The 16,475-nt window shown below is 36.2% G+C and overlaps 1 protein-coding gene across 2 annotated transcripts in view; it reads left to right on the top strand.

Annotated features, from left to right (window-relative positions):
• Positions 1–16,475, top strand: part of LOC107692986 (gamma-aminobutyric acid receptor subunit beta-2-like) — an 85,542-nt gene that overhangs the window by 44,124 nt on the left and 24,943 nt on the right. For both annotated transcript variants that reach the window (XM_016492221.1, XM_016492220.1), the window contains exon 5: positions 13,840–13,922. In XM_016492221.1, coding sequence (XP_016347707.1) covers positions 13,840–13,922 — 83 coding nt within the window. The remainder of the gene's footprint in view (positions 1–13,839; positions 13,923–16,475) is intronic.

Genomic DNA, 16,475 nt, shown 5'->3' with positions numbered 1-16,475 from the left:
ATCATTATTGTGATGGGGGCCCTGCAGTAAGTCATAGCCCCGGGGCCCAGTGCGGTCTTAATGCGGCCCTGGTGACAGGAGGATATAACTTGAGGAATTTCCTCTTGGGAATTTTATAGAGGAATAGTGGGAAGTCTCCATTCATACACCTGAACATAAGCAGTTAGAAACGCTTTGGCAGATGAAAGATGAATCCAGTATACGCAAGCCAACAGTTTGTCTGTCTCTGATATTTTTAAATGATTAAAGTACATTTATGAGAAACGTTTTAGCCTTTAGCATTGTTTATACAGCTACAAATCATATATTTTCCAATGCATTTGAATGCAAATTGCTAGCCTGTCAAGCATAGATTCTATTCACATCTATTAGACTTTGTTTGTTAGATTTTTTTAATTTGTCCTGAATTAATGAATTGTGCAGGTGAATCTTCAGTTTCACTAAAGAAGGGAAAACATTTGATCAACCATTGATTACCAGTTTTCTAAAATTACTCAGAAGTGCATCTCATGTACCTTCAGCTGGCAAAACAGAGCAAGAAGTAGAAGAGACTAAGGAGGCACGTTTCTGATGAAATAAGGATCCCTACTTTGGACCGTGTTCAAAGTCATGACCCTAAAAAACCTTAAAAAATATAGCCAAATCATTCAATCATTTAGGTATGCATTTCAATATTATGCACCATACCGTAATACTGAATAGTTACTGTAATGCTTCATATTACAGTAGTCCAGTTGCATTTTACATTTTACAGTAAATATATTTTAAACAGATATGCATACTGTAACAAACACTCACACACACACACACACAAACAAACAAACACATGTGCCTATACATAGTCGTGTCTTTTTCTTTTCTTTACCGTAATGACATTTTACTGTAATTTGCACTCTGACTGGTAAAAGTGTAATTGTAAATCCTGTCCAGTTTCAGTCATTGTTTTTAAAACTGTAGCCATAGTTTATATCAGGACATACGGACAGAGTACACGGTTATATTGAGAACATGCCTAAGCATTATGACTATGTTGTTTGTGAACAATGACACAAGGGCTTGTCATTCTGATGGCACTGATATGTTCATTGACATGAATACTTTTGGCAGATGAATTAAGGATTTTGAGAAAGTTACAGGCTTTTGTTTAAAGCTGTGTACGAATTGTTTTGAGAAAAACAAGGATGATTCGAGAAATACATGAGTAAAACAGAACAGATCACATTTTACTGCATGTATTCTGTATTGGATACATTTTAAAAGTAACCCGCCCAGTATGTACAGTATGTAAGGTTTTTCTTCAAACTTTATTTAGAAAATCATATGGAACTCACAGATTGTTCTCATATAAACTCTAGTGAAACCTACAAACAAACCTGTAAAGTCAAATGTATGTAAGAAAAGAGAGGTTGTTAATAACATTTATAGAAGAAATATTGCCAGCTCTCAATACCAAGAGGACTTTGACCCAAATTTAAACAACATGTAACTAGTAATTTCTGTCTTTGTGTATAGGGACCAATTCTCTATTCTCTATCTACTATTAACTAGTTGCTTATTAGCATGCCTATTATTAATGTTTTGGCTGTTTATTACACATATTCTGCACGACCATGTTCTCTATCCCTAAACCTACCCAATACCTAAACTAACAACTACCTTACTACCTATTAATAAGCAGCAAATTAGGAGTTTATTGACACAAAAGTCGTAGTTAATGGTTTGTTAATAGCGAGAACTGGACCTTAAAATAAAGTGTGACCGATAATGTTGCAGATAATGGACGCAGTCCTTGAATATTCTCTCCTGACTAATTTATTTCCCATTGAATTTGCCCGTTTATCCTGCAGTTTGTAGTGCTGTACCTCGGACACGTTTAGTATGTGCTACACAGTGTTTGTAAATTGTCCCTCAGTAACATTTCACTGCGTCTCAAGGTGATGAATACTTGTGCAGGCCGATCTCATTTGTCTTACTCAAAGGCTCTCTGCATAACAAAAGAACAAGGCATATTAAAGTGGACATTTAAATGAGAGAGTAAATAAATCAGCAACAAATGCAATTGATACAGCTACTGTTTAAGGAAGTACTTTTTAATCATATTTTGTATACACATATACAGTGGGTACGGAAAGTATTCAGACCCCCTTAAATTTTTCACTCTTTGTTATATTGCAGCCATTTGCTAAAATCATTTGTTATTTTTTTTTCCTCATTAATGTACACACAGCACCCCATATTGACAGAAAAACACAGAATCGTTGACATTTTTGCAGATTTATTAAAAAAGAAAAACTGAAATATCACATGGTCCTAAGTATTCAGACCCTTTGCTGTGACACTCATATATTTAACTCAGGTGCTGTCCATTTCTTCTGATCATCCTTGAGATGGTTCTACACCTTCATTTGAGTCCAGCTGTGTTTGATTATACTGATTGGACTTGATTAGGAAAGCCACACACCTGTCTATATAAGACCTTACAGCTCACAGTGCATGTCAGAGCAAATGAGAATCATGAGGTCAAAGGAACTGCCTGAAGAGCTCAGAGACAGAATTGTGGCAAGGCACAGATCTGGCCAAGGTTACAAAAAAATTTCTGATGCACTTAAGGTTCCTAAGAGCACAGTGGCCTCCATAATCCTTAAATGGAAGACGTTTGGGACGACCAGAACCCTTCCTAAAGCTGGCCGTCCGGCCAAACTGAGCTATCGGGCGAGAAGAGCCTTGGTGAGAGAGGTAAAGAACAACCCAAAGATCACTGTGGCTGAGCACCAGAGATGCAGTCGGGAGATGGGAGAAAATTGTAGAAAGTCAACCATCACTGCAGCCCCCCACCAGTCGGGGCTTTAGGGCAGAGTGGCCCGACGGAAGCCTCTACTCAGTGCAAGACACATGAAAGCCCACATAAGGACTCCAAGATGGTGAGAAATAAAATTCTCTGGTCTGATGAGACCAAGACAGAACTTTTTGGCCTTAATTCTAAGCAGTATGTGTGGAGAAAACCAGGCACTGCGCATCACCTGTCCAATACAGTCCCAAAAGTGAAGCATGGTGGTGGCAGCATCATGCTGGGGTGTTTTTCAGCTGCAGGGACAGGACGACTGGTTGCAATCGAGGGAATGATGAATGCGGCCAAGTACAGGGATATCCTGGACGAAAACCTTCTCCAGAGTGCTGAGGACCTCAGACTGGGCCGAAGGTTTACCTTCCAACAAGACAATGACCCTAAGCACACAGCTAAAATAACGAAGGAGTGGCTTAACAACTCTGTGACTGTTCTTGAATGGCCCAGCCAGAGCCCTGACTTAAACCCAATTGAGCATCTCTGGAGAGACCTAAAAATGGCTGTCCACCAACGTTTACCATCCAACCTGACAGAACTGGAGAGGATCTGCAAGGAGGAATGGCAGAGGATCCCCAAATCCTGGTGTGAAAAACTTGTTGCATCTTTCCCAAAAAGACTCATGGCTGTATTAGATCAAAAGGGTGCTTCTACTAAATACTGAGCAAAGGGTCTGAATACTTAGGACCATGTGATATTTCAGTTTTTCTTTTTTAATAAATCTGCAAAAATGTCAACAATTCTGTGTTTTTCTGTCAATATGGGGTGCTGTGTGTACATTAATGAGGAAAAAAAAATTACTTAAATGATTTTAGCAAATGGCTGCAATATAACAAAGAGTGAAAAATGTAAGGGGGTCTGAATACTTTCCGTACCCACTGTATATAATTTATTTATTCATTTAGGTACATGTTTCATATTTATTAAGTGAAGTGGAGAAAAATAACACTGAATTGGGTTTTAAGCAGAGGCTGATAAATGTATTCTCATTACCATCTTAAAGTAACAGCATGAATTATATATTAGACACACACTGTTGTGTTTATATTCGATCATACATATTAAAGAAGTAACTTCTGCATCATCATCACTATATGAGACGGATTTTTATTTAAGTATAGCCATTTAGTATAGCTATTTTAGTTATATTTACAGAAATTGTGTAATATAAAATCATAATTTTGTGAATTACACACGGCACATTTGCTAGAAACTATAAAGAGAACAGAATTACACTTAAAATGGTATTTTATGTAATGTTGACTTTTTTGTATGCTTGTTTTAAGCATAATACCTAAAGGATAAATTAATTAGATGCAACTTTTTTAACAGCCATTTTTGTAATGTTTTTGTTCTTTCATTAAACTGAACATTAACACGTTTTCAAATGATTACAGTCATTTTCATGCAATTAAGCATATTTTTGTAAATTCAATAATATCAAAAATATCTCAACATTTTACTTTTGAAGTTTTGTAACGTTCTTAATAGTGATTCTCATTAGATAGCGTAATACAGTAATTGTTATATATATATATATATATATATATATATATATACTGTTTATGTGTGTGTGTGTGTGTATGTGTTTGTGTGTGTGTGTGTGTGAGAGAGAGAGTATGTGTGTGTGTGTGTGTGTGTGTGTGTGTGTGTGAGAGAGAGTATGTCATTTTCTTTAACTAAAGCGTATGCATATATTCTCATTTCTTCTTTTTCATTTAGGGTAAAATTTGACACGGTTCTGACATGTTTTATTTTGACCATTTTTATGAGATTCATCCATACAGTAAATTTACATGTATTATTGACTAAATAAGGTGGGGCGGAGAGGCAGATGTCCAAAAGATGCTTTGATTTAAGCCCTGAAGCTACATGCACAGAAGCAAATCCCAATGCACACCTGAGCTCCACATCACTGCTGCACTTCTCACAGAGTCAAACCATCTAACAGTGCTTGGAGGGTTCACCCCTGTTCCTCAACACTGCCTTCATCTTGAAAGAGAAATCAGAGACATCAGCAGAAAAATATACTGGCAATTTGCTGCGTGACATTCGAGCTCAGGAAGCTGCATCACCTTGGGCTTGAGAGAATGCAATCTTACGGTTAGCAGAAAGAGAGTTTAACAGAAGAGTGTGATGCTAACATTTCTTCCTTTTTAGATTTTAGGTTAAACTCTAAGTATTCCTCTGTATCAGTGTTCCTCTTATCTGACTTTCAGGTCTTGTCGTCTCTGTAATGAGCTGATGAGCTGAATCAGGAGTGTTTGATTAGAAACGGTTTGATTTGATAAAGTGTTGGTGTGTCTCCAGGAGCAGGGTTGGGAAACTGCTGTATGTAAGTGTATATCTTAACGTCTGTAATTAGACACTGTTTTGTCCCATTTTATGTTAGATGTCCTCAGCTACTAAGCACTTACATTATAAAACTAAGTTTTTGTTATAATGTACTTATTGTTTACATATATATTCTGAAAGAAAATCTGGCCAGATTTGCATTTGCTGCTGTTGAGGTTGGAATACATGTAGGGGTTTAAAAAAAAAAATAACATAAAAAAAATTAGTACAACAATTCTTACTGTTTTTAATATATATATATATTTTTTATTGATTTTTTTTTAAATACATATGTAATTACATATAGGCACTTTAAATAAGTACAGTGTAAGTATATTGTAACACAATTATTTAAGTACATAGTGCTAAGACAAAATATGAAGTTGGTCCTTTTTTAAACCATTTTGAGTTTTTTTTTTTTTTTTTTTTAAATGATCCTGTAAAAATACAGAATCATTAACATATATATTTTTAATTACAAATATTCTTTGTAGTCAGTCAATTACTGTGTATGCGTAATAACAACAACAACAACAATAATAATAATAATGATACTAAAATATGAAAGATTGGCATACTGTACAGTATATTGACCCAGGCAGCTGTTTTTGAATGTTCACATACAGGTACACTTCACGCTAATGCAGTTAATAAATTGATTTGTAAACAGAAGGATGTGTCAGATCTGCACATTAAGACTTGCAGTGAAAAATATAGACCTCCTGTTATCTGTTATTGGTGAAAAGCAATAATAAAAAACAAAATTATCTGTTCAATATCATATACTGTTAAACTGAAAACTGGTTTCAAGAATCACTATCATAAACACAATCATAATGAATGAATCATAATGTGAGTTTTGCCACAAATGTTTAATTGCTGGTTAAATGAGTTGAGTGACACTGATGCGAGTGCTGTCCCTTCATAAAGCAAGTGAGAGCCTTTGACTTCACTGAGACTCTTTGGCTCTTTACATGTAAGATATCGAGCTGTCATATGAACTCATGCTTAATTATATGAATATGCATGAGAGCATCTCCTAATTAGATTGAGATATGCTCCTTATGTATAACTAATTATAGTATAATTAGCCCTACATTAGTTGAACTGTCTTGCTGAAGTAAAGAAATGCATCATTAAAGTTATATATATATAAATCTGCATGAACAGACTGAGAGTATAATATTGTATACATTTCTGCTCAAGTTCATCATAATTTGCTGCTTTTCTATTACTTGAGGTCAAATGCATCAAATGCATCAAGCTTGGGCACACCAGTAAGAAGTCTTTGCACATGAAAGTGATAATAATTTAGTTACTGCCTTGTTTACTAGACTGTCGCTATGCCATTATATATAATCTGCAGTGTTAATTAAAGATTGTTTGACTTTGGCATTGTTGTGTCCCTACTGTAAAACAGATGGCTTTGTTGTCTATGGGTGTTTGCATTAAAAAAAAATAATAATAATTTTATCAGAATTATGCAGTGGCAATTAAATTCTCATTAAAGACTGCATTAATTCAGCAGCATAGAAAGTGTCCACTTTCAAGCCTTTTATTTCTGTATAAAGTTTGTCTAAACACTGTCTGAATCTAATGCTCATTTCACTATACTGCCATTATACAGCCTATTCTAGTTATTTTTAAGTGTAAAACATTTACATATGAAACACAAACAATTCACCAAACAGTACAAATGACAGTAAACAAAAGGTTTTGGCCAACAGAAATGCCATTGTTGTGTATATTCACTTGTTACAGCTTTTACACATATGTGATGGTTTTAAGACAGTTTTGAACTAGATATTTGAAATCAATATGTACAATCACCTTCCCTGTGTGCCAACTTGCCCTAGTCTTAGAACATCATTTTTTAATTGTTTTGAGGCCCATTTATACAATCATACTGATTCAAGAGTTTCAAGAGGTACACAAGTTTGCCATAATTATCAGACAACATCGTAGATCAGCTGAAATGATGTTTCCTCTGAAATATAGAAGAGATTTGGTGGTTTGAAAACCATCTGCTGCTGCAAGCTTTGTCATTCACAATGTTTATGGCACGTTACAGGTCATTCATGTTCTTATATTTGACGTGCAATGCACTCATTTAGTGATTCTGTAGGTAATTTGTAGGCAGTGTTTTTTTGTTTTTTTTTGATAGTCTACTTAAGACACGAGTAACTTTGCAATTACATGTCAACCACCAGTCATTGAGTATTAGTAGCCTGTCTGCTTAATATATGCTAAAACTTTATTTTAATGATCCACCAACACACATTCTACTGACTATAAGTAATTTAGCAACTACATTATTCTACTAACCCTAACCTTAACCTAGCAGTCTAATACTCTAATGGCAGTTAGTTGACATGTAGTTGCACAATTACTTAGTAGATTGTCTAGTAAATAAAGTGTAACTAAATTGAGTGTATCTATAATTTTACATGGTATTGACTGCTAAATTAAATGTCTCTAGTGAACATTTAACGCATGTGAAATCTAGCAGGCCAAGATTTTAGGGAATCATTCGTGTATATATTTTTTATTTCTTTCTTGTATTTCTTTCTTTTTCAGGACACTTGATACGCCTGCTGTTTCTTTTTCACCTTGAGAGCTTTTGTACAGTTGCTTGTATCCTGAGCTAAGGACACCGTAACATCTTATTATCACCCTATACAGAGTTACTAAAAGTGTAGCAAATATATTTTCCTTATCGCTGATCTTTGTGCTCACAACTCTACTCTAACCTTGTACTCTTCTGAACTTTCCCATCCGTATATGAGCAATATCACACGAGCAGGAGTGCGATATGGCTCTATATCAGCACAGCTGCGGGTTATTACAGTCATGCTGATACACAGCCATATCGATTCCTAACACCCGCTTGTCTCAGAGAATGAAGGAGGTATAACAATATTTACGTTTTCAAACAGCTGTTCCAAATTTGCTATTCGCTATGGTGTTGAAGAGTCATTTTCAGGACACAGTCAGTGGAGCTATCCTGCATATCTGATAAGTTTAACAGAATTAAACAGATTAGTCTCAGTAAGCTTCATCATTTAACTGTGTGGCAAATGTTTACATGGAATACAATTCCACTTAAAGGCACAATATGTACGATTTTTTAATTAAAATATCCAAAAACCACTAGAACAGTCTTATATATTTTGCTGACTTGTGTACTTACATTATCCCAAATGTTTCGTAGAATGTTTGAATCCAGAGAAATAATCTATTTTAACTAGTGACACGGAGCGTGTCCATAGTGTCGCCTGCTAATGACGTGATAACCCCTCGATCCCTCGGTTTTGTTTTGTAGAAAACATGGAAACACCAAAGTCGCTTTAATATGTGGTGCATTTTATTAGACCGGTGAGGACTGCACAGAGTAGCATTATAACAGAACTTTCAAATGTATGTAGTATGATAAAACAGCGCTGCTTTACCCCACATACACACGACCGGAAGGAGCGGAAGCGGTCGACTGTGGCATAATAAAAGCTCCGCTGCTTTCCAGCCGTGTGTCGCTCTCGTTCAGCAGCCTCGTTCCGCTTCGATGGCTTTCAGCCTCACCCTGCTTCATTCTACTACGTTAATAAATCATTAGCTCATCCATGAACATGATTTCTGCCCGAGTCCCGTCGGATTGCATCGGCTGTGGAGATGAAGACAACAACTCTCATGATTCCTCACTCAGTCACAGCGTCATCAAACTACGCCTTTGCCTCTTTGTTTGTTTTGAATATGCGCCCTCTAGTGGCGAAAAAAAAAAATCATATTATGCCTTTAAACTCCTGGCAATGACAACAGCATGACCCAGTTTAAAGGCTAGTATAATTATACACTACGTAGGTACTTCTTTTGAATAAGTAATTGCATAGAGGCTGTTAAAAAGATAAGCTCTATATAATATGAATGTGTGTAGTGTGAAGGTAATCCAGATGTATAACATCCGTCATGTTGTCACTGACTACGTTCACATGCACTTTTATAATGGGATTACAATGGGATTGTGGAAATATTGCGATTCGACTTTTTTACTTTGATCAAACTATTACAACAATCAAACTATACTATGCGATTAAGCTCACAATCTTAGTAACCATAATTGCATTAAACCATGGCATACGCTGAATACCTTTACTTACAATAAATAGGCATGTAAACACCTTAATTCTTACTGTATCTTCATCCAGAAACGCGACAGCAGCATAATCAACCCCAATAAAGTATGTTCATCACGGCACCGAATAATATCCAAAAGGTCTATAGAAATGTGTTTTGCATTTGATGTAAGCAAAGTAAAACAGTGGCCAGTAACATGTCTACTGTATGTGAGTTCATCATTTGTCCTGTGCATTGGAGTGTGTGAAGAATGACGCTAAAAATAACCACACTTCTTCGTTAATAATCAGAATAATGAAAACAGCATGTAAACGGGAGTGAAAAGGTTTGCTCATGTCATGTAAGCATCTTACTGCGACTAAGTCCTTGAGCACAACAGTTCTGCTTTATTTAGAACTATTTTCATTGGCGAAATGGAGTGAAACTATCATTTTTGACAATGTAGTGTCTAAAACGTCATTTCAAATCAACTTGTTGTTTATTGAACTTCTGTATAAAATCAATCACATTTGCAATTGCGCTGATATTAGGAAGAACAGCGCTCCGCTCACTCGTGTAATATTGCTGAAATATCATGTTATAAATAAAAAAACAGACTCGCACAGGTGCATTTTTTGCCCCCACATCTTGACATTTCCAACTCTGACTAGAGAACAGTATATTAAAACATATAAACCATTTATAATGTTAAAATATTATATATTGCATATTATAAGGATTGATATGATTGATGAGAACCGAGTGCAAATGCCGCTGTTGATAAATGGAATTGCATTCGTCATCACAAAGATGGTACTATAAACGAACCATTACAAATTGTCCAGAAGAGGTCAAATGAGCCACAGACGAACTGAGAGAATACATTCTTAAATAAAGATGTTATGATGTTGATGTTTGAGCTGCTAATTATCAAAATGTTCAACGATGTCCAAAGTCTCATTGCAAAATGAAGTGAAGCATTGGGAAACACTCAATACCATATAAAGTGTGAATCCTACACAGCACACAGCAGAAAGGCTGCAGCACTGTTTTTGAATGTTTTTGAAGACATGGAACTGTATCGACAATACTACAGTGGCACCGCCAGTATTTTGAAGTATCGCCATAGTATACAGTGCAAACCTAGTGTCCTGGACGAACACTATGCGGTAATGCACCATGCATTAATGCTTTGAAATAGCAGGACAGTCAAAAGATCTGCCATCCCGATCATATGGCCAAGAAATCCAACCAGCCGCAAACCACAGAGGACCATTTGTGACCCTGGAGCACAAAACCAGTCATAAGGGTCAATTTTTCAAAATTGAGATTTATACATCATCTGAAAGCTGAATAAATAACATCCATTGATGTATGGTTTGTTAGGACAGGACAATATTTGGCTGAGATACAACTATTTGAAAATCTGGAATCTGAGGGTGCAAAAACATCTAAATATTGAGAAAATCATCTTTAAAGTTGTTCAAATTAAGTTCTTAGCAATGCATATTACTAATCAAAAATTAAGTTTTAATATATTTACGGTAGGAAATTTACAAAATATCTTCATGGAACATGATCTTTACTTAATATCCTAATGATTTTTGGCAAAAAAGAAAAATCAATAATTTTGACCCATACAGTGTATTGTTGGCTATTGCTACAAATATACCCCAGCGACTTAAGACTGCGTTTGTGCTCCAGGGTCACATTTGTGTCCTCTATTATCACTATTATCACTGCATCCTTCACCTGGTAATTTGCTGCCTTTTCACGCTTCGTTTTGGTTAAAATCGTCATTCATGTAAACAGTAATGCAAAGTCCGCTCTGAATATTTTGAAGCACGTACTTTGCTGATGGAGAAAAGTCTTCACTTATATGTCAAGTTGTCTAAGTAGTCTCGACCACACTCTTACCTTGAAACTCTCTCACTAACACCATTTGCTACCTTAACAACAGCTGCCAGCCCTGCTAGCAAATTTAACGATCTGAACAAGCTCTCCCTGAGGAATTCATATCATTCTTTTCCCTCTTTGTTCTCGCAGAGGCTTGCCAGTCGACTAACACACCCAGGGCCCTTATTCTGCTTGAGCGATTTTGGCAGGTTATAACTTTGAAAGGTGAAAGAGTACAGCCCTAGACAGGGCCAGCTGCCTCGCATTGCTGTTTCCCTTCCAAAATTAATGTAATGTTAATTATCTCACCAACCAAAGCCAGAACAGGCTTTATTGAAAAACTAATAGCTTTTCAACATTAATAAGCAGACCCCAGGAGCCTTTATAACACAGAAGAAAGGTGTTTTGCAGTCTCTTTCTTCCTATGGTCACTTTGAATGACATAAATGATGTTATGGTAATTATTTGTGTTTCTTTAGGGTTAAGTCTATAGTTTTGAACTGAGCATGAGTTTATTATTCAGTGCCTTTGTTCAGAAAGCCATTATCTGGCCCATTCTGCTCTCTTTTTCTCAGATTCATCAGCATTTTTTAATGAAACCTTGATATTAAAGGAAGCAATATACAAGCCTTCTGGTAGAAGTCTCTGTTAGGTGCACCTGGATTATTACCAATGCTATATACAGTACTGTAGCGTATGCATCAAAGAAGGTATTAATACCCCTTTTGCTTGCACTCTTTTCTTTGGTATTCCCACTTGCTATGGGAACCACAGCTACAACACGGAGGCAAGGTGATTCTGGTACGACTTGAAACTAGGACACAGATTTTCGCTCATCTATCATCTATCCCTGCAAGAAGATTTCTCTTGTATCTACCACTGCAGTGAACGTTTGCAGCACTTCCAATGCCTTCTCTTAGTTCAAACCCTCTTTACTGCTCATTTCACATGCTTTCTGTTTTGAAGAGGAAAACACGGACTATTCAATTCACTAAAAGTAAAAAGCTTTTTAGACTTGACATTGCAGTCATACATTCAAAAGGAAGTGCAGTGAGAGGGTTATATTAACTTGAATTCTTTACTCAGCTATAAATAAAGCACATCTTAGTACTCTAAACATGGCAATCTCTGTTTTGTAGCAGCAGCAAGTGTCTGTGAACCCATACATCTTGCAGATCAACATCAATGTCACAAATTTCTTTTTAAGTCATGTTTACTCGAGAATATGTGACACTGGGTTGATTTTATCCACCAGTAATGGACTGGATCTGCCAAGCCATTAGTGAAGAGTTTACATTTGCATGTGATTGTTGATTTCAAGGAGGTAATTCTGCTGCATGATCATTTGATTCAGGTAGCGCATACTCATGATTTATTTTGAAGCTAGAGTTATTTTACAGTATTTAACCCTTAGTTGTGTTAATGAGCCTAATACATTTGAATTACATCATTGCAATTGCATACATTTTGCCACAACAATCTTAAAAACATGAATTTTGCAGTTACAATCAAGGTAACCTTGTGCAGAAACATGCACGTTTTAACACTCTGTTGTTGTTCACGTGGTGGTTGGTAGTGGGGTTTTATGGTACTAAGTTATATTTAAGGAATAGATTGGTCCATTAAACTGTGGTAAATGCTTCGGTGCACAGACTTAAGTTTGGCCTCTTTTTTTGGCCACTAAGTTTTAAGTTTGGCCACTTGGCAGATAATTGCTGAAGTGAAAGTTTAAAAAGTGAAAGTAAAAAAAAAAAGTTATAGAAGTTAATTATGTAAAATGCACAGAAATGCTATTTTAATATATATATATATATATAATATACATTTTTTTTTTCAAAACAAGTTTTACTGTAAAACTGCAAGAAATTCAAAGCTATGAATTTAAAGAAGTTGTCTTCCAAATTAGAGGTTGATATCTCAAAAAATGAGCTTTTAGTAATATTTTGTTTGAGCGCAGTACCAAACTTTCCCACTAGATAAAAATGTACTTTCCATTTGTTTCCATTGCGGTCATTTTTGATCAAGAAGAATGCAAGTTTCTTTTTAATCAGGACAATTTAATCTTTTTGAATCACGTCCTTTATTTGTATTTATTTATTTATTTTGTTCACTTAACAAGTGCCAAAACCTTTACCAAGTTTCATACCATTCCGATGACGTAAAAAAAACTAAATGAATAATAATAATAAATAAATAAATAAACACTTTTCGGACAAAAAACGACTAAACAACACCAGAGGGTTAAACAGTAATATCTTGCATCCAGAGTACTTCAAGTGCTCTGTCCTTCATCTGGAGGTTTGGAGGAAGATAAAAAATAAAAAGAAAATGTTACTGATTTTTTTTTCAGACAATGTATCAATTCAATTCAATTATGTCTCATTTTCCTTACACCACTGATGAAACATTTTTTATATTTTATATTTATACATTATACACTAGTGTGAGATTGGGAAAAGGATTGTTCAAGAAAGCGGTTTTCAAAATCCTTTTGTACACTTTACCTTGAAAGGAAATGACATAAAACATGGAGAAAAAGAAAGACATAGGAATGTGAAGGAGTATGTTGGAAATAAATGACTCTGGTATGGACATGACTATGTAATGAACAGGATGCTGGAGAAATAGTTGACTAACAGTAATACTCTCTGTGTGCGCAGGATCACGACCACTGCCGCCTGCATGATGGACTTGCGCAGATACCCGCTTGATGAGCAGAACTGCACGTTGGAAATCGAGAGCTGTGAGTGTCCCATGAGACTTTTTTCTTTCGTTCTCTGCATCAATTTTTCATATTCATCTGACATAAATGCATTGTATATAATGTTTTTTTCCCCCAGATTTTTGTTATATTGCATCCTTATGCTACAATGATTCAAATTACTTTCCCCACCTCATTCTGCACTCCATAGCCCATAATGACAAAATAAAATCCCAGGTTTGTGATAACCTTGCAAATTGCAAAAGATAGGGAGGGAAAAAAAAACAAAAACAAAAATAAACAGAAATATCACATTGCATAAGTATTCATAGCCTTAACTCAGTACTTAGCTGAAGCACCTGCAGCAGCGATTACAGTCTTTTGCGTGTATAATAGGACAAGCTTTGCACACCTGGATTAGGGAGTTTTCTGTCATTATTCCCCGCAGATCCTCTCAAGCTCAAATTGAAGGGGGACCGTTGGTGGACAGAAATTTTCAGATCTCTTCAAAGATGTTTGATTGGGTTTAATTTGGGCTCTGGCCGGGCCACTCAAGAACATTCAAAGAGTTGACACTAAGCCACTTACATTATCTTGGCTGTGTGTTTAGTTTGAGATCCAGAGTGTTCTGCACCAAGTTTTCTGTATTTTGCAGTGTTCAGCTTTCCTTGACCATGACCAGTACCCCAGGGCCTGCCTCTCACAGTTTAAAAGTTCTTTAGGTGCTTTTTTGCAAATTCCAAGGGGACTTTCATGTGTCTTCCCTGAGAACATACTTTCTGTCTGGCCACTCTGTCATAAAGTGGAGTAATGCAGTGATGGTTGTTGGTTCTTGGTCAGCAGGAGACCAGCCTTTGGAAGATTTCTTGGTTGTTCCAAAGCTCTTCCATTTAAAAGATATGAAGGCCACTCTGCTCTTGGAAATCTTTAATGCAGTAGGTTTTGTACCCTTCCCCAGATCTGTGCCTCAGTCTCTGAGCTCTGCAGGGCTGTTCCTTTGACTTGGTTTTTGCTCTGATATGCATTTTCATCTGTTTGACCTTGAATAGACAGGTGTGTGCCTTTCATGTCTAATAATCTGAATTTGCAGCAGATGAATTAGCTCCAGTCAAAGTGTAGAAACATCTCAAAGATGATCCAGAGAAATGGGATGCAACCTAACCAACCCTTTTCACTAAATTTCACAAAATTTCAAGTCATAGCAATGTGATGTTTGCATTTTTGTAAAAGGCCTGGTTGTCTCTAAACTTTCGGAATGAGAGTAAAGCAGAAATTATTGTTTTTGGACCTTCAGATTCAATTCACAGTCCTAAAATAAATCTTGATGGGCTGTCTTCTTGTGGGAAGACATTGGTGAAAAATCTGGGTTTTGTCTTTGATGAGTCTCTGAAATTTGATAAGCAGATAAACTTGGTGGTGAAATCATGCTTTTTTCAGTTGTGAATGCCATCAAACGTAAAGTAATTTCTCGCTTTCAAAAAACAATTTTAAAAAGTATTGCATGCCTTTATTTCTTCCAGGCTGGATTACTGTAATTCTCTTTATGTTGGGATTAGCTAATCAGCTCTGTCCCTATTACAGTTAGTTCAAAATGCAGCAGCCAGACTGCTCACTGGTACTTGAAAACGGGACCACATCACTCCAATTTTACAATCTCTGCACTGGTTGCCAATGCGCCACATTTTAAAATACTACTTATAGTGTATACATCTTTAAATGGTAAGGCTCCATTTTACCGTTCTGACCTATTGGTCAAGCATTTTCCAACTAGATCACTTCTGTCATCCAACCAGAGACTGTTGGTTATTCCTAGGTCGAAGTATAAGTGTAGAGGTGACTGTGCCTTCTCTGTAGTTGCCTCCAGTCTCTGGAATGACTTACCCATCACAATCAGACTTGCTCCCTCGGTATCAGTTTTTAAGTCTAGCTTAAAAACGTATTTGTTCGGTAAGGCTTACAATCTGTATTAATGCTTTCCTGCCTTATGTTTTTATTGCTATTTTATTGTCTTTTGTCTAATTTTTTAAGTAAATGTGTTTTTGGGTTTTTATTTTTTCTATTGCTGTAAAGCACATTGGACAACCATGGGTTGTAATTAATGGTGCTATATAAATAAAATTGCCATTAGTTGATCTGAAACGGTGATTGCGCATTGGCAGCTGTCAGCAATGTCGGTACGCAAATGAGTGGTCAGACATTTTGGTTGTGCATGCTCACCTGCGCACCACTCATGTGCATCCCTGAATATCATTCCCTGATTGTACGATTGACCTCTAACAGACAAGGTACGAATATAAGGATGCAAATACATAGTTTTAAGTATGAGATATTTCAAACAAATCAACTGCAGTGATCATTTTGATTTGGAATCATGACCAATTCAGATTGATTTTTTTCTTCTAGCAGAAACACAAGAGAGGTTTCTGAGAGCACAATGTGCGTGTAGAGAGAGCCAGCTGTACTCCACAATTACCTTAATTAGGATGACCTTCATCTCCATAAAGCCAGGAGATAAAGAGAGCCAGTCAGCATTCGTGCTACACAGTGCCATGAGCAGAAAAGGCCTAATCAAATCTAATTGCCACTATATATGTG

Source organism: Sinocyclocheilus anshuiensis, unplaced genomic scaffold (assembly GCF_001515605.1).
Source record: "Sinocyclocheilus anshuiensis isolate Anshui unplaced genomic scaffold, SAMN03320099.WGS_v1.1 scaffold658, whole genome shotgun sequence".
NCBI classification, from domain to species: domain Eukaryota; kingdom Metazoa; phylum Chordata; class Actinopteri; order Cypriniformes; family Cyprinidae; genus Sinocyclocheilus; species Sinocyclocheilus anshuiensis.
This window is presented reverse-complemented; position numbering and strand designations above follow the sequence as displayed.